Source organism: Pestalotiopsis fici (genome assembly GCF_000516985.1).
Source record: "Pestalotiopsis fici W106-1 unplaced genomic scaffold PFICI_Scf_10, whole genome shotgun sequence".
Taxonomy (NCBI): Eukaryota; Fungi; Ascomycota; class Sordariomycetes; order Amphisphaeriales; family Sporocadaceae; genus Pestalotiopsis; species Pestalotiopsis fici.
This window is the reverse complement of record NW_006917100.1, coordinates 2,095,644-2,113,383: the sequence shown is the minus strand read 5'-3', so window position 1 is coordinate 2,113,383 and position 17,740 is coordinate 2,095,644. Positions and strand designations below refer to the sequence as shown.

Here is a 17,740-nt window from a genome sequence, read left to right as displayed (position 1 = left end):
GTTGTATGGCACCCCAAGGTCCGCGACTTGCATCATCAAATAGTTGAATGTCGCTTAGGTTTTGCGGGGCCTTATGAAAGTGCAACCACTTCAACTGTGATACGATCTCGGCAACGGCTAGAAGGCAAGAAGATTTCGCTAACGTGCCAAGGAGGAGACGACTACGTTCGGGGAAAGATATTTCTCTCCCAAGCCCCATTGGTGTAAGGGTTTTCCGTCTTCGTACATGAGAACCCCGATGACAGCTGCCATGCACGCAAGACTCAGGATAGAAGCTGAAATCTCCCATAGCCAATAGCGCTGCACAAGCTTTCTGCCGTGTGGTCGAGGCTTGACTGCTGGACACGCTGAAACGGATGGAGAATTGGTTGGTGGTTCTGTGTTGACCACTGTTTGACGAACGGCACCCGACGGACCGGACCTGGTGGCAATATTCTCCTGAGGTTTGAGCAACCTCTCGGTCGATTCGTGCCTTTGACTTCCTCTTCTGACATGGTCTTCAACATTTGCGAGCCGGGGATGCGGACCGATCTGTTCGTCTTCTTGGCCCGGCTGGCAAGTCCACGGGCATTCAGAAGTTGCGATCGAAGCATATGGGAGGGTAATATCTGATGGACTGTCTCGCTGGTTGGTCGCGCGATGCGCAAGCGAGCCTTCATAGTCAAGTAGCTGCAATTCGTGCTCATCTGTACTGCTTTCTCTTGTCGCACTGAGCTGGTAGCCTAGGCTGTGATGATGATGATAATGATGATCATTCGACATGTTTATTAAGTGATACTGCTGTTCGCATAGGCTTCTAATGCAGTGTGCTTTATGGATGGTGCAGGTCGTAATAAAGAACCAAGGCACTTATATCAGTGCCTGAGTCGGAACCAGCGCAGGATGAATCAATTTTTATGGCATAATTGTGCCTACAAGGCTGACCGCTACTGTCACCGAAAGTGCCAGAGGTGGCAGTGTCCATATTGTAGTTTACTGCGAATCTTATCTTTTTCAGGTATATATTGTGCAGCGCCGAGACCATAGAGCTGCAAAACGATTTCAACTGCTACGCTACGTAGGGCATCTTCCGTCTTTTGATTGGATTGCCAAATCACACTGCAGCTAATAGAGATATCGGCTAACCTGGTACGGTTCCAGCCCACCATCTCCCTCGAGCCTTGCCATAGGGTTTTTTTTACGAAGAACATTCTGGCAACAGATCCCGAAGATTTCAAATGTCTTGAATATGAGTCGCAATAGAGGCACTGCGCCTTCATGGCGACTTTAATTCTTGTTGCCAAGCCCCACTTCTCTGCCGAAAATAAAAAAAGAGTGGCCGCATCCAAGTCTATATCCGGATAGGCTCGCTTCGTCCGCTCCTGCTTCAGCCCCCGCCCTCCTTTACGGTTACCTATACCTTACATTCATTCTAATGCCACAATCATCCACTAATATTTGCGCAGTCATCAACCGTGGGCTGTCCCAGCATTTGTCAGTTTACCTTACCTAGGTTTTATAATAATGATACTAATGGTGCTACGAAAAATAAGGTTTTAAACCAAATATTTTAATTTAGAAATGAACGTAGGTGGTTTTTGTTTAATTTACTGTGTCAGAATTATCGTGATCTTGCACTAAAACTCCTGATATTGTTGTCGCGGCATTTTCCCTTTTCGACCCCTCCTCTCCTCTGCAGCCGAGCCAAATGATATTATCATTGCACCTCCTGTCTTGACTTATGCTAAGGTCCGATCTGAAATAGACGTGACAACATTCGAACCGTGTTTTCCTCACCTGTATGTTCAAGCCACAGATGAGGCTCGATGGCTTCGATTTCCATCAACACAAACGGCCGACCACATGTGACGAGGCCATCGATGCGTGCGTAGCCAATTTTGTCGCCAGGTGCCACTTCAAACCGGCGTTGCAGCGTCTCGTAAATCTCCCGAACGATCTGAAAGGTTTCGGGCGCAATATCGCGCCACTCGGCCAACCGAGCAGATCCACCGTAATCATCTTGGACCCGAAAGTCGCCCTTTCGTGGTGTCTTGATCATGACGTGGGTGAGATCACCGGCCACGAAGACAAAGGAATACTCTCCAACCAGTATGGCGGGTTCGAACTCCTGAATGAGCAACGACAATGCCAACCCCCCAGATGTACAGAGCTCCAGGAAGGCCATGTCATCAACGGAGAGTATCGACGTGTTGGCAATCTTCCAAGTCATGGTCGACGAAGCCGACATGGTTGGCTTGAGGACTATCGGGTTCGCAGGGCGGAAGTCTTGGATCAGCCTCTGCAATTCCAGCGTGGTCACCTCCTGAGGGGTGACTACTTGGGTCCTGGGGATTTCGAAGCCCGCTCGCTCCATATCCAAAAGGTAATGTTTGTCTGCATTCCAGCGGATCAGGTTGATGTTGTTTATGATATGGGGAAGATCTCGGTCATTTTTCCTCAATTCGTCCAACTTGTCCAAAAAGGAAAGAAAGGGTTTGGGATGTTTGTAGTATTCGTTGCACCACAAAAAGGTCACAACGTCGACTTGTTGGATTGCCGCGATAATGTCTTCATCCAACCATGACTTGATTGTGACGGTCGTGTTTAAGTGTTTCAAGAGGCTGGGGAAATTGTAATTCTGGTAGTATGGCCACTCAGCTCTGATGGTGGCTGGTGGCTGCGTAGTCAGAAACAGCACCCTGGTTGGTGTAATAGCATGAGGCATATCGGCGATTGAGGTCTTCTCTGGTTTGCCTGATACAACCACGTTATGGCACGTCTACGGTTGATTTATATTCGAACATCAGGCGAGGACCTTTGCGACCGCCATTGACGACCAATGGTACGTGGCCCTCTGCCGAGCCGGGGGAGGGGTCGACATATTTGGACCATGAATTCAGAGTCGAGCACATTTGACAATGAATACCTTTTCAGCCGACAGGCAGCCGTAAATCGGGGTCACAGGTTGACAGAACGTCAAAATGTCTTTCATCGGTTCGGGACGGCAGGTATGCAGGTTGTGGACCATGGTTGGTAGCATTATACCTGGCGCCACGTTGACCTAAGGGCACAGCAGTATGATCACTATAGCAGTGGAAGGAGAACACTGTACTGCGAAATTTAGTCATATTGCGCAATTCGTGTCTACATCCTGTTCATTGCCATCACTGAAGAGCATGCGTTGTGCACTCAACAATCAAGTACTCATAGGCGGTCAAACAAGTGGCGATCCTGAAGAAGCTCAGAGCTTAGTGCTTGGAGCTCCCAAATTCTCCGGTTCTCTCACCATTGAGTTCAATCCCATTGTCATGCCATGACTCACAAACCCAAGCTTTGTGAACACTCGACTGCCAGCCTCTGTTCCATCGAGATAGATTGGGACCTTTTCCACGTCTGCTTCAGCGCAGCCCCATTTCATGAGCGCGAGACCCAATCCCAATTTCCGATATTCGGGCTGCACTGCGAGCATGTCCGCATCTGTAGGATAAGTCAATGTCAGTCTGTTTATGCTCCCGGAATAATGTTGTCGAAGCTGCATACAGAAGTTGTATCGACCTCCGCCGACAAGTCGATCGCGACTCTTCTCGATCTCCTCAAAAAAGGCAGCATTGCGCCGGACGTCCATATCCTGGTGCCACGGGATATATCGAGGCCCGCGCTCCTCAGCCGTCTGGAGGGACCACTTCATCCAGGCGACGATGCTCCCGCCTCCCCGCTGCGCAGTGTCGACGACCTTGAGGTATTTCTCCTGCGGCCTGCCCAGCATGTCGTGGCGGATGGTCGCGTCCCACCATTGCCGCACCCCGGGCGTGTCGGGCCACAGGGCTCTGATGTCTGGGCTCTCAAAGACACGATACCACAAGCTTACTAGCTCGGGCACGTCATGAAGCTTCGCGCATGCAAGCTTGAGATGGGGGGAACGGGGTAAGAAAGTCAGAGCCATGCTTGGGAATCAGGTCAAGAACGGAAGAGATGCACGAGTTGAGGAAACTGTTGATTTGGGAGGTAGTGGCTTGAAATATTGCGGCACGAATAGTAATAATGCGAGCAGGGGACATAAGACTTACTGTCGGAATAGACTGCGTTATTTCCACCACGGTAATACCTGAAGGCCCAAGGATGAGACATTAGATGGTTTGGACCTTGTCTCACTCGGCACCAAGTCCTTCCAATGGTTCCTGCCGCTGGAATGACCCTCTATCTGAACCCAGACAGAATGCTGAAAAGAATATAGAGAGTCAACGTTGCAATCCAATTCTACGCCCTACTCACTTGTGTAGGTTGACAGCCAGCGCCTCGCCATTGGTGCGGTGGCTGGCACTCGATGAAGATGCATGACTTCGCGACCCCGCTCGTGCCGTTCAGATCCATGTACGCGTGAGCACGTAGTAGCATCTCTTGACAAAAAGGAAGAGTCACTCGTGGCTGACCACGGCATGTATAGACTTGCTTATTCGTGTAGGACTTTCTGCAAGCGGGAATCTAGATCCGGAGCTCGGCCTGGAGACCTATAAGATCTAGCTCCCGTAGTCTTCACAGATCCACCTGACTCATTCAAGGATGACCCCCAGACTCTCTTTGCGTGTACGAGTCTAATCCAGCATATCCCCGCTGCGGCTCAAACCAATGAGCTTCGCATTCTGCTGCCATTGGTGCCAATGCGGCTCGGGCCGTTGGCTTTTCGGCCGTCCTTGCATCTGTCCCGCCAGGTGTTAGTGCTTCTCCGCATCGGCCGATGAAACAATGGTGGCTTTCTCGACTTCGTGATCTGAACTGTGATGGTCTTGCAGAGCATGCGTGGGCACAGTGACCCCATCCTCCAGAGAGTAGTTCGTCTTGGTGACATATTTCCAGGTGACAAAAGCCATGATTGGCCAGCAGACGCAGTTCAAAGCAAACCAAATGGCATTTTCCACCTGATAGTCTGTGCCCGCGGCGTCGATGCCAAAGGAGACGGCCGTGCCAGCGGAAAGAACTAATTTGCAGATGAACAGTATATCAGCACAAGCTACCAGTGACACCAACGTGGAATCCCAAATATGGTCGAGTACTTACTGCCCACGAATATTCCTCCCATGTGTGCCATGGCGCCAGGTTGGTTGCTGAGTGATCCGACGAGCCACAATACCGTATTCTGAAAGATGCCATATTGAGCGCCGTACAAGATGTAGATTACGACGGCGCCAGGATATGCCGCGTCCTTGAGGTCAATCATTGGCCCTTCTATGTTCCTGTTGAAATTCCAGCTATGGAGCCAAATCGTAAGTGCGACATAAGTTCCCAGTATCAAGGTTGAATTGAACCCAATCGCCAGCAATCCGCGCCTGCGACGCGACCCCAGGCGATTGTTGTCCAGGATGAAGTAGCCGACGAAAAGCGCACTGGGAATCTGAAAAATATAGTTCAGAAAGTTGTTAAGGCTCCGAGTTCTCAGGTTAAAAGCGTAGGCATTGAGAGAGCTCTGCAACACAATAAACGCCTCCGGCGTGAAGAATGCCGGGAGCAGGAGAAGCATCCGCCAATCTTTGAACATTGATACCATGGCCCTTAAAGAATCCTTGAATGAGCTCGCTTTGAATTCGGCTACAGTGGTACCATCTTGCCGTCGTAGACGTTCTGGAGAGACCATCATTGCGGCGAGTAACAAGGTGAGAATCTGCAAGACGATGAAAACGATATAGACGGCAGCAGGGGTCGAGGGTGTAGAAGCTGTATGAGTCGCCATTTAGTACAGGGTTGGGGGCCATGTCGACGGCTGTATTGGGGGGCACAAACCGCCATAGTTGATTCCTAGCGCGATGACGGCACCCACTGTAGCGCCTAGTGCATTTCCCGTCCACTGAATTGCCCTGTAAGCACCTTTTTCCTGAAAAGAATGTTTATTAGTGCAGCCGCCCAAAGCTTGGAGCACTATTACTTACAGACTCTTCTGCGTACGCGTTTGCCATGAAGCCTAACTCAAGGTTAGTACATTGTACTCAATCTGCTGATTCCTTTCCCTCTCACCGGCTGTAGTCCAGAGGCAAGCTCCACAGAATCCCACAAAGGCGCCAGCGAAGATTGGAAACCAAATACGCCCAGTTAGGTCAAAGTACCAAAGGGAGCCAATAAATAAAGGATAGCCCAGACAAGCGAACGCCACTGTAAGCCGAGGTCCAAAGACTGTCACGATTGTTCCTCCGAGAATGCCAGTGACAGCATAAACGGCGTAGAGGCAGGCGTTGGATAGGTTAGCCATTTGAATAGACGTCGCCTTGCCGCCACCAGCTCCGAGGCCCTGAGGTGGCACAACCAGTCAATCTCTGCGTGGGAATGGGCACTTCGTCTAGAATCAATGCTGCAAGGCTTACAAGTATGGCCAGGTAAAGCCCTGGTAACATTGCGAGGCAGCCGGTTATCAAAAGGTTCTGGACATAGGGACTGCAATCGTTAGATGGCATTCTTAGGTGATGTCTATATGGAAGACGCACTTTGTCCTTCGCCAGAACCTGAGCTTGGGCTGCACAACATGGATCGATCTATCGGTGTTACTGGCATTGGAAATTGGAGGCATTTCGAGGGAGAACTAGTGGTGATGGGCTGAAGAATGACAATGATGACTCTTTTAACAGTAAGGAAACCTGCGGCGCCCGAACTTGTGATCGTAGGAAAATGCAAACATTTGTTCATTGCTTCCCTTATATATTTTGATATCTTGGTGTATCTCATCTAGCCTCAGGACTGACTCTTGACTGGCGCTACCTTCGATGGAGTAGGTAGGTAGTGAGCCTCAGTAATCGAACATTGTCAACTCTGATGCCACGACGAGCTATCAGTGACGACTAGATTATAACTCAGACAGACCGGAGCAATTGGGCCCTTTGCGGTATCTCGAAGCCAACGTGAATACGTGCGGGCACCTTTGCCAGCCAAGCGCATAGGGCAAACCATTCGAGCTCATAACCAGACCAAGGCGACTAGCGACAGTCCATGTGTCACAAGTTGCTACTCGTTACCGATTTTCTCAAACATTGTAGCTTGAAGTGAACTACCTCCAGCTGTGTTGCAACATGAATCTCAGATCATCTTGCTCTTGAGCCGCCCAAATGGGCGTTGACAGTTCGGTAGTGCTCATGGTCGCGCCTGCTGCGGCGCTTAGTCTGCCGGTCATCATGCTAGCATTTGGGAATGGCGTCAAGTCGCTAACTGTACCAAACGCAGCTCTAAAGACTCACCACTATTTCGATAACAAGAAAGTTAAAATGTTTGCTAAGTCGGCTTGCTTACAATAGACAGGTTCACGATGGAGAACTAGTAGCCTAGCAGACAGCTAGTAGAGAACTACCAAATCCATGACAGAGTGGCTCTCTCTTCCGGTCACACCTACCTAGCCCAGCGATCGACTTATACATATGTGCGCTCACGTAGTGTGTATGTCTCTATTACGATTCAAGTCATTCGCGCTGGACCCACGGCCGCGAATAAATTGCGAGACTAATAACCATGATGAAAGCGGCTTCCCAGGAGACGACCAAGCTGTGCCTTCAAAGATGCTAGTTTCTGATTGATAATCCTGTCAATCTAGGAGCGAGGAAGCTCTAAGGTGACATCAAATCGTTCGCAGCGCCCAATACTACACAACGTCGTCGTACGAGTCCGCATTGTCAACATTTACATGCATAGCCGCTCACTGCAGCGCGATTTGTGCCTATGAGCAACGCCTGAGGACTCAGTACATACCGGGTTTAGTATCTCCAGCATAAGAGTGTCAGTATCAATTCCCGATTGGCCGGAGTGCGGCGGATAGCCTTCGCCTATCACAGTATAAAAAGTGGGAAGAGCACGACGGTTCTCAAATAAGAAATGTTTCGGTGCAGTCAATCCTCGTTATACCCTCAGGGTCTCGAGCTTACTGGCTGTGGCCACTGCATTTGCCTACACCCCAACGTCTTCCGGCCGAGAAGGGTTGGCGCTCTCTTTGACTTTGGCGCTACACAAACGTCTTGTCTGTTCGAAGTATCTGTGTCTTGATCCTCGTGCCCGCCACAAGACATGCGGTAGGGCCCGCATACGAAGCTGTGCGGTCAAAGTCATCGCTACGAAAATGACACTCAATCCGGCTCTATTGGATCGTGGCAGTATCGGCCACGGTTCGTTATGTGAAACAAGTTCTTTGATGTACGGAGAAATTTCCGACGGCAGATGACTTGCGGGCCTCCTCCAATGACACACCTACTTGTTGACTGGCCCGATTGGAACAGCTTCCCTGCATGTAGGCCGAAATACATGACCGGTCAGGTAGGATACAAACAATAACGAACGCATCATTCAACGGAGGAAATAACTACCCAGGGCAGCTTCAAGATGTCCCCGCTGCCCCGGTGCTCTTCGCAAAAGTACTTTACTTTTGAGATGCTCTGTAGAGTATTAAGGCTGAGACTATCTGGGAACTTGTCTCTCGCCTTCCTTGTTTATATACAACTTTGACAGCTTTATGATCCCTATACTCTACTCGGCTTGTAATGGAAGTTCATCCAGATACTACAGCGAACGAGGGGCTTCGAAACATTGATTAGTGACACACAGCCTACAACTGGGGCCTATACAGCCAAGTCAGCTTAAGTGCATTCTGTATAAGAGCGGACATTTTCTGAAACGATCACGAGTCAACAAACGGATGCAAATATATCCGAACCATTATATTGCATATAAGCATTCAGCACTTTGACCGCTCCAAGCCTCACTCGTGCCGAGCCGATGTGCTCGAAATGAAGATCTGTGTGCTTTCCTAGTGAAACTGCACTGTTGACTGGTTGAAAACGCCGGAAAATCTGCCGAAAAAATTATATGGAAACTTTGAGTGGCTGCGTTCCTGTGCAAGGACCGAACCTTAATTTTTCCAAACCTCCCACGTGCTGTTGAAAGGCACAATTGAATAGTCGTTTGTGCATAAAGCATGGAATTAGTAGACCCACAGTTCTACTTATTGTTTGATGCAGCCGCTGCCGCTGCAAGGGGCTCGCGAATTGCAAGTCGAGTTATGGATAACGCTGCCGCGGTCGTGCATGCTCGGGGTATTGACATTGATATGCGAGACCGGAGCTTATTTAAAATAAAATACAGTTTGCAGCAAGAATCGCCGCGTTGTACCGTGCAATTTTGACTTGAAGTGTTGAGTCATCATCCAGAAGGTGGTAACCTAGATCATATGTATATGAAATAAGCAAAAATCACTCCCGTGCTCAGCCACAATAAGCAGTTTGATGACATTCCCACAATCAACATCATCCACAAACATCGATAATTGGCCTTTCATGGCCTGCTTTGAACATGTTGAATAGTACCATCTCCACCAATAGTTGGATCTAAATATGTCACGGCGTAGAGGCCACATAGTCATGATTCTTCCTGGGACTGCACGCAATCAATCAGTTATAATGCGAGATTTACTTGGTCACAATGTATAATAGAAGTCGCAGTATATCAATCTTGGTAGTATCACCACCTTCTGGTAATAGACTACGAAGCCGAACAGGATATAAACGCAAATCACTCGACTCATTCATTCATTCATCGTCCCCAACACATCAGACGTCACCATGGCTACACTAACCCAGACCTTCCCATTTACCGACCCAGCGGGTCTCAAAAACATTAGTCCTGCTTCCAAGGATATTGGGTATGCCAAATCTCTTTTGCATCTTTATTGAAGTCTTTGGGCTGACTCAAAGCTCAGCATTGGTGGTAGAAACACGGCGGTGCAGTTCGCCAATCCATTGACCCAGGGCATCCTATACCTACACCCGCATTTGAGTCAGGCCCGAGACCCAGTCAAAGGCAGGATTCTCAGTACCAATGGGCCCATCCGTGCTGGAGAGCTTCTTATGGCGGATCTTCCCTATGCCGTGGTGCCTGTCACAGATGGCGGTTCTAGTGATGGAGTTGTCTGTAGCAATCTAGGCTGCAGCCGACAAATTCCCCGTCAAGCGTCAAAGAGTGCTCATTGTCACCATGGCTGTTCCTCTGACATCCGCTGGTGCAATCAGCGATGCAAGGATGAGGACCAGAACCGCCACGCCTTTGAGTGCTTCTGGCTGAAAAAGTGCGGAGCTAGAGCTCGGCAGGAGCTTGGCGACCATGATTATCATATGCTCTGGATTATCGTGCGTATGCTCGCGGCCAGATACCTCGAGAGACACGGAGCCACGCCGACAAACGTGCGACAGCAGTTTTCTCGTCAGGACCAGTTCGTGAGCGGCTGGAAAGGTGTCGAGATGTTACGTACCAATCGGCAGGCGTGGCCGCCGTCTCAGATCGCACACTGGTCCACTTTGGTTAAGGTCTACTTACAGAACGAGTCTTTACTGCCCGAGACGCTTCCCGTCGATGATCTTGTCAATATCATCTGTGCCGAAGAGACTAATGTCTTCGAACTCTGCCCTGGGCCGACCGAAATATTTCCTGGCCAGGAGCTGGATATCTGCCGTGGAAAGCAATACGGGCTTGCACTGTTCCTCCGCATCACTCTGGCCAATCACTCCTGCATTCCCAACGTGAGTGGACTCTTTGATTGCCGTAAATACCTACAACGACGTTGAGACTAACACTGGCCTGCGGTCTAGGTAACGCATCAAGCTGATGATCGTGGCCGCATGATGGTCACTGCGCTCAGGGATATTGCTTCAGGTGAAGAGTGCTGCACCTCGTATTTTGATTTGTCTGAATACGTTGACTTGGACGCGCGTCGCAAAAAAACGGAAGAGCTTTTTACCTTTACGTGTCAATGCCCGCGGTGCTTGGAGGAGGAGCAGCTTATAAAGAATGGAGAATAGAGACGCGGATGTTATGGAGAAGATGTCTCGATGGAATAGGAGACAAATATTCCATAGACTACTGAATGAATATCAATCACTTCCGGCCACTTAGAGGCGCACCGAAGTCTTGACTCTGCTGCTGCACCGTGGCCCGTCTCCTTCGCTCCATCTAGCCCGAGCCCCCGCACCCTATATCGACTAGCCTTCACCCATCTCGAACATGCCCGTCCACTAATTCAAACTCATTGCAGTTCTTCAAATCGAGATATCTTACCCTAGAGTAATGTCAAAGTGTAGAGTCTCCCCGATCTCAAAACAAAAAAAGAGACACTCCGCACAAGCTTCAATGGTCTCGCCAGTTGCTGTATTCCTGATATAAAGGTGGCTGCCAGTAGACGTCTTGTCCCAAAAGGTGTCGAATGCGCTACATTACCAGATGGTGATCCCCTGTTTTATTCGTTGGATTGTTCTCATTCGTTGACCTGGAAGCTTTACGACACTCGTTGCCGACCAGGCAAAAAATATTTGACACAACAGCAAAAACATACAACACCGGGGATTCCCCAGCCGTCACCGATCTGAGTACTAATCCGGCGCTTCTCAGTTTATCTAGGGCAGAGCGGACGGGATGCCGAGTTTTCTAAGAGCTATGGTCGTATGTGAAAAAATTGTCTATCAAAACGAATCATAATGTGTCTAAGTCGAATATTAGATATGTGCTATATTTTACCAGTCAGTGGTCCAAGCTCTGCTCGTTGACATCTCGACTGACGCAGTCTTGGCTAGGCTGAACATTCTGAAAACTACCCCTGATCGCCCGCTGTTTCAAGTAGCCATCAATTATCGCAGAGATGGGGTTTCCTCTGAGTTGCGCTGGTAGTACCAATGATCCGTATCCTGCTACTTGGGTCTGGCGCGGACCTCAACATTCTTGATGTTGCTGGCATCTGATTAAACCGCGATTCCCACACAATAAGCCTCGTCAGCCCAAAAGCCGGAAACACAGTCAGACGACACTGCCGGGTTCCATTCGTGGAACTGTGCATCAGTAATGCCGAACTCTGCTTCGATGGTGGAGCAGTCATCGCCCGCTACAGAGTAAGAAATCGAACAAATCAGCTTGGAATCGGGGCTTAGAGCTCGTATGATTATAACTTACACTGGGCCACATAATATACATTGCAATTGTCCGGTATGCCATCTTGAGTCGGGCCCGGTGGGGGGACAATGGTTGTTGTGGTCCTTGAAAAAGTCGTCGAAGCCGAGGTGGAAGAAACAGTTATTGTAGTGTTGCCACCTTCTGACCCAGCAACTCTAACACAGTACGCTTCGTCGGACCAGAATCCAGAGGTACAATCGGAAGACACAGCTGGGTTCCAAGCGTGAAACTGCTCATTTGTAATGTTGTACAACTCTTCAACGGAGGAGCAGGTATCGCCCGCTGTCATTATGAATCAGTTGCATGAGCAGAAGCTCTCGAAGTGGAACATGCACTTACATTGAGCGACATAGTAATTGTTACAATTACTAGGAATACCGGTTTGTGTAGGACCAGGTGGTGTCACGATACTGTTGCTCGTGCTCGTGGCCGTGGCCGTAGCTGTCCCTAGCTCATCACTGATTGCTGGTGCGGGATTGGAAGTGCTGTTTACGCAGTAGTAGGTAACTACAAGATCGTTCACATTAGTTTCTTAGGTCTCATAGCATAAGCGGGTGACCGCCACCTACGGTTTTGCAGCCCGCTGCAGTCATCGCCAAGTCCCTCGTTGAGACTGACGAAGTAATCTAGTGTGATTTGCCAAACCTGCAGGATGTCCTCACAAGTAGAGTCACCATGGATAAAGGCCCATTGAGTGCAGTCATTGGGTACACCTGTCCATATATGTGCATGCAATTAGTAATTAGCTACTGCACTTTGAATGTTTCGGGTATGACGAATGCTTACGGCGGTAGGTATAGTGGTGATAAGGCTTGCCTCTGTCGTAGTCTCCCCGATGGGAGACCATTCCACACAATATTCGAGATCTTCTCTGAAAGTGCAGTGTTCTATGCTGTCGTATGCAAGAAAGGGATTCCAAAGGTTCAATTCAGCATACGTGATGCTGAATACAGTTATTGCCAAGTCCCAATTACTACTGAATGTGGTGTTGGAAATATCTGACTGATAGTCTGAACCAGAAATGTGAGTAGCGCAGTCCGTGCGAGTTCCATTGGCGTAAGTTTTACTTGGTGCTACATAGAGGTCTGGGATATAGGTAGCAGTCGAAAGTGAGGACGCAGTTATGGTAGACCATGTGGTGGAGCTCAAATAACCAGGGGCACCTGGATAATTGCTTACTGGAAAGGCGTGTCAGTTTCTGCTCGTGGTGTCGAAGGAAACATTCCACGTACTATCGCCCACTGGCTCCACGCAAAATGGCCAGATCTTCGCCTGTACAAGTTACCTAGTTGCGGCGGCTCTCGCCGCGACCTCGCTCAATCTTACCCTTGCGTCTACCAAAAAAAAAACATTATCTATTTGGGTCGAATATCAGATATGTGCAATTTCTTACTAGTTAGTGGTTCAACCTCTTCTGCTCACTTTTGGAATTTCGTCTAAATGATCGTTATGCTGAAGGTTTATATATGTAGAGCCTTGTTTTAGCCACCTCTTGGATGCTTGTGTTCCCTCTTGAAGCGAAGAAAACTGGATAACCAAGCAAATACCCGTAGAGTTTGCTAACAGCCCCGGCAGGATACCTAGTGAGATTCAGGTTGGTCGCGTTTCTATGAACTTGATACTCCTCTGGATGGTTTGACTATCCAAATACCGAATCGCCGTTTTGTAGAATTCTCGTTATCGCCCAAAGGACCCCACCCCAAGTAAAACCTGCAGTCCTCTCCTAACCGAGTTTCAACATCTTCCCAAGAGCGCGGCTCCGGGCCCTCGTCATATATATGCTCCAACACATTACCTCCAGCAAGGAGAGCGAGTACGCTCGCGACACTAGTAGGGCTTCGCGGCAGTGCTGCTTCGCGCGGACCAAACCACCAACTCAGCGCTGAAAGTATCAGAATAGTTAGCAGCAGAACCTCCAGGATGGTAGTAGCCGTATGATCCTGAACGATGCGCTGCCTCCCGAACGGATATGTCACTGTTGCGGGATAATTTGTCGAGTTTCCGGTTGTGGACCCATTCAAAAGAGTCGGTATCAGTACATTTGTAGCATTCTCTGTTGCTTTTGGAGAATTCATGTCCACACGATAGTTTGCGCTAAGGAATTGTGCTTCGATAATGCCATGTTGAAGCCGTATGGCATCTATGACAACTTTGCTTTGTGTAGGGTTGCTAATTATAGAAATCGGTATGGCGTATCGTGAAGTGACAAGTGCCGCGAAGAAATTGTCGAAGAGTGTATCATTAGGTGCGGCCAATGGAGCAATACGGTCGTATAGGGTCTTCCTGTCGAACGATGCAAGAGTCCCGTGCCTGAATATCTCTGGCGGTTGATTCAATGGCTTTGGGAGCAAGAGAAGGATCAAGACGTAGATCCGCCCCAAGGAGAGATACGGTGACATCCACGAGCTCCACACTACTGTTACAAGCAGCCGCAGATATTATCCAACAGGACCGGGCGAGGAGTCATGGTAGCCCCAAATATAGAGAAAGCTACGGCAGCCACTCATCAGTATAGTTGAAGCCGTGTTTGAAGCTGTAGCTGCAAAAAACAGCTCTGAAAGATTTCCAGTCTCAAAGAGCGCTGTACTTTTAATCAAAGGATGATGCTGCCAGCAGGAGTACTCCGACGTGATGTTGACGGAAATGCTATTCAGTAGGTCGTCACTCCACACCTTTGGCTGATCACGCTTATAGACTGCCTCTATATCAGCCTCGTTGTACAGACGACAAGACAATCGTGGCCGCAATGCTGGTGTTATAGCTTTTATGGTAGCCGATGAGACATTGTTTGTTTGAGAGGCATTTGCGGTGTCGAGAGTTATTATCGAGTACGTGGGGAACACGAGGTCCTGATAAACCTCTTGTGAGTAAGACAAATTAGTCTCGAGGATCAACGATGAAGGACGAGTCGTGTCAACGTATGAAGGATTCCTGAGCGCAAGGCTCCAGGAATCGGTAACCGCGACTGGCTTTGGGGTTGGCGCCGTCAAAATCGTTTGAAGCGTGAGTTCGACTGGCTCCGAAACAGGATGTATAATGACATGGAACAGGGCAGCTGAGGCAGTAGTCAGAGTTGCTCCAAGCAGAGCAGAAATTGTAGTTAAAACAGCAGCGAAATTGGAGGTTTTTAGCTCCTGGTAGAGAATTGTGGGAATCAGCCCTCGCATTAGATCCATATGAAGAATTGAGCTGCGGCAATTGTCGTGCTTAAGACAGTTGTAAGGTGCGAAAAGCCGAACTTGGGTGTCAATAGATGACATCCACCATGACAAGGTAGTCAGAATCGCGGCTGGAACTGCGGTCCAGAGATAAAGGAGGTATTTTGAACCTTCAGCATCTCCTAAGCCTTCCTCGTTAGCAGACTTTCGAAGCAAGCCCATTAATGTGATTGCACATCCTGTTGTGGCTACAGTGAAAGCCAATCGATTGAGTGGCCGCAGTGGACCCGGATGCTTGAACTTGTCGTTATCAGATGATGTTGGCCGTTCATTTTCCGCTGTCCTCTTGAGATTGCTGAGGTGGGTATTCATTTTTGTCCAGGCAGGGACGACCAATTGGTATGGAAAGAAATTTTCACAGAGAGATGTACTCAACCATGCAAGTAATTGCGTTGTCCTTACCGACCCGAGATCAGTGGAGAAGCCGGAGGATGCAGTTCGGCCGGCGAGGATCGCCATGGCCGCGATCGATCCAGGGCTTATCATGCATGGCATGATTCTTTCGTGCTTGAATTGAGTCACCAAAATTGTCAAGATAACCACAGTCAGCAGTGCAACCATGGCTTCGCATACCATCGGTTGCACCCGTAGGCTCGTCATATTGACTGAAGAGATTCCAGTTGATGTGATTTGAGCCCTTTCCCGAAGCAATGCGTGCGCAGTGGCGGCCGCAAAATATGAGAAGAACGAAGCCAGAATTTCCTCGAGAAATGTCCCATTCAGGAGTCTCGGTGTTTGATTGCAAGACCGGCCACAAAAAGCCAAAACAATCTGGGACCACCCATTAGCCCCTATAGTCATATTGACTTCTGAAACATCATATGCTGACGTTGAAATGGCATATTTGTCGAAGAAAAAGTCGATGAAATCCCAAGGGTGTACGAATCTCAAGGAATCAACAGGTTCCCCGTTGATAGGAGCAACGCTCTGTACTCCTTCACTGTTCCGAGAAACGTTGAGCGAGATCTGTTCCAAAGATGGCTTACACGCCAATGCTACTGCTTGTGAAACAGTTGCATCAACGGTGATATTATATCCCTCCTTCCCAGCACCCATGTCACTGTCATTTTTAATAACGATATTTTGTTTAGTTGAGTGCAATTCTACCTCGAAAGACAGCAAAACTAGTCGGTGATCATGCTTATTCGTTGAATTGCACTGCATGCCACCGAAGCCACGAATACCATTCAACATCATTCCATTTTCACGGAAAGTTGTGTTGGCCTTTCGTTCTGGATCAAAGTTGTCCCAGCTAATGTTTGTTTGACAGCCTTGGTAAGTGACTGGGAAATATGGACCTTCACCCGTGATATATATAGTATTATCTTCTTGGAACGTAAGAAAATACTCCGGCATTATCACCACCTTTTCTACACTTGCTGGTTCACATGCAAGATCCAGACTCAGCCCTTCAACAGTCGCTTTGACCTCTATCAGGTTTGAGGACACCGGATCAAATGTCTGGTAAGCGAATTGATCCGTGCAACCTTCGGGGTAAGTCAAGCGAGCATTCCTTAGAGCGCCATTATCAGATAATCGGCCGTCTGGAGCTTCTGATCCCATGACAATGTAGTAGGGAAGCAGTGACTCGCTGTTCTTCAGGCGCGTTGGATCATCGACAAATCGACTCGTTAAGAAGATAGGTTCGGCGTCGTTGGTCAAGTTTGTTGGCATCAAGGAAAATAATGCCGTGGACAGCACAATCACCACTTGAAGTAGCAGGGATATACTGGAGCTGCTGGTTACATCCCAATCCCTATTCCTAAAAGCTTTGAATGGGACCAATAAGGACCAAGTATCAATGTAGTCGACTTCCAAGGCCGCTTTGCTGGTAATAATCGGATTTGCTTTAAACCACGGGACTGCCACTTTTGTTTCGTAGTCCAAGCGGTGCCAAAATGCTGCAGTCAAGGTAAGAATGCCAGTAGTTCCGTAGCTCCACATGTATCGCATAAATGGCATCCCTCCTGGTAGACCAGACTGCTGGGTCGAGATTGTGGACAGCGTTTCAAGCCCAACAATCATGAGCACAAAAACTCCCATAAATAAGAGAGAGGTTGTTCTTCGTAGATAGAAAGGCTGCCAGGGTGTTTTCGGATGATGGTGACCATTATGTCCCCCACCAGGGAGCAGCGACAGTTGATCAGCATGTCTCGTTTCCAACAGCCTATGACAAGCCTGTTGGTGCTCTCTAAGGCTTTGTGATTCTGAGGAGATGTGATTCAATAAGTCGGGCGCCACCACATCTGTACGGACGGCTTGCTGATTAGCAATCCGACATTCTCTTCGACATCGCGAATTGGAAATATCGCCATCATCGGGTTCATTTGACTCGATAGCAGAATAGTCGCCATTCACATTTATTGTGTGATCTCGTAGCCTGTGGCTTGGGGTTAGGTTTCTTCCAGATGTTGTCTCCATCTTGGAGATCGAGTGCAGCCAATTATAGGCGATATTTGGATTCTGATCCAAAGCGAGCGTTAATTCGGAGGTTCCGGTTTATGCAATCGTCAACGTGTAGAGCTTGCAAGCAGATAGAACCTTCCGCACATCAATGCTGGCAAATACTGTATCGTAGGAGATTGTCAGAA

At 48.8% G+C, this 17,740-nt stretch overlaps 7 protein-coding genes across 7 annotated transcripts; 1 reads left to right on the top strand and 6 right to left on the bottom strand.

Annotated features, from left to right (window-relative positions):
• Positions 1-138: 138 nt before the first annotated feature.
• Positions 139-762, bottom strand: PFICI_12884 (uncharacterized protein; the record flags this gene model as incomplete). Its single annotated transcript, XM_007841465.1, has 1 exon — positions 139-762. The coding sequence occupies one exon, from the start codon at positions 760-762 to the stop codon at positions 139-141; it is 624 nt and encodes a 207-aa protein (XP_007839656.1).
• Positions 763-1,723: 961 nt separating this feature from the next.
• Positions 1,724-2,704, bottom strand: PFICI_12883 (uncharacterized protein; the record flags this gene model as incomplete). Its single annotated transcript, XM_007841464.1, has 1 exon — positions 1,724-2,704. The coding sequence occupies one exon, from the start codon at positions 2,702-2,704 to the stop codon at positions 1,724-1,726; it is 981 nt and encodes a 326-aa protein (XP_007839655.1).
• Positions 2,705-3,220: 516 nt separating this feature from the next.
• Positions 3,221-3,922, bottom strand: PFICI_12882 (uncharacterized protein; the record flags this gene model as incomplete). The annotated part of the gene is made up of 2 exons (XM_007841463.1): positions 3,221-3,456; positions 3,520-3,922. 2 exons carry the CDS (start codon positions 3,920-3,922, stop codon positions 3,221-3,223), a joined length of 639 nt encoding a protein of 212 aa, XP_007839654.1.
• Positions 3,923-4,691: 769 nt separating this feature from the next.
• On the bottom strand, positions 4,692-6,532 carry PFICI_12881 (uncharacterized protein; the record flags this gene model as incomplete). Its single annotated transcript, XM_007841462.1, has 7 exons — positions 4,692-4,954; positions 5,035-5,688; positions 5,755-5,845; positions 5,901-5,932; positions 5,986-6,256; positions 6,330-6,399; positions 6,450-6,532. 7 exons carry the CDS (start codon positions 6,530-6,532, stop codon positions 4,692-4,694), a joined length of 1,464 nt encoding a protein of 487 aa, XP_007839653.1.
• A 3,025-nt stretch (positions 6,533-9,557) lies between these two features.
• PFICI_12880 (uncharacterized protein) lies at positions 9,558-10,790 on the top strand (the record flags this gene model as incomplete). Its single annotated transcript, XM_007841461.1, has 3 exons — positions 9,558-9,637; positions 9,695-10,511; positions 10,581-10,790. 3 exons carry the CDS (start codon positions 9,558-9,560, stop codon positions 10,788-10,790), a joined length of 1,107 nt encoding a protein of 368 aa, XP_007839652.1.
• A 933-nt stretch (positions 10,791-11,723) lies between these two features.
• Positions 11,724-14,330, bottom strand: PFICI_12879 (uncharacterized protein; the record flags this gene model as incomplete). The annotated part of the gene is made up of 6 exons (XM_007841460.1): positions 11,724-11,863; positions 11,932-12,213; positions 12,271-12,438; positions 12,501-12,644; positions 12,708-13,016; positions 13,727-14,330. The coding sequence occupies 6 exons, from the start codon at positions 14,328-14,330 to the stop codon at positions 11,724-11,726; spliced, it is 1,647 nt and encodes a 548-aa protein (XP_007839651.1).
• Positions 14,331-14,369: 39 nt separating this feature from the next.
• Positions 14,370-17,570, bottom strand: PFICI_12878 (uncharacterized protein; the record flags this gene model as incomplete). The annotated part of the gene is made up of 1 exon (XM_007841459.1): positions 14,370-17,570. The coding sequence occupies one exon, from the start codon at positions 17,568-17,570 to the stop codon at positions 14,370-14,372; it is 3,201 nt and encodes a 1,066-aa protein (XP_007839650.1).
• Between the last annotated feature and the right edge of the window lie 170 nt (positions 17,571-17,740).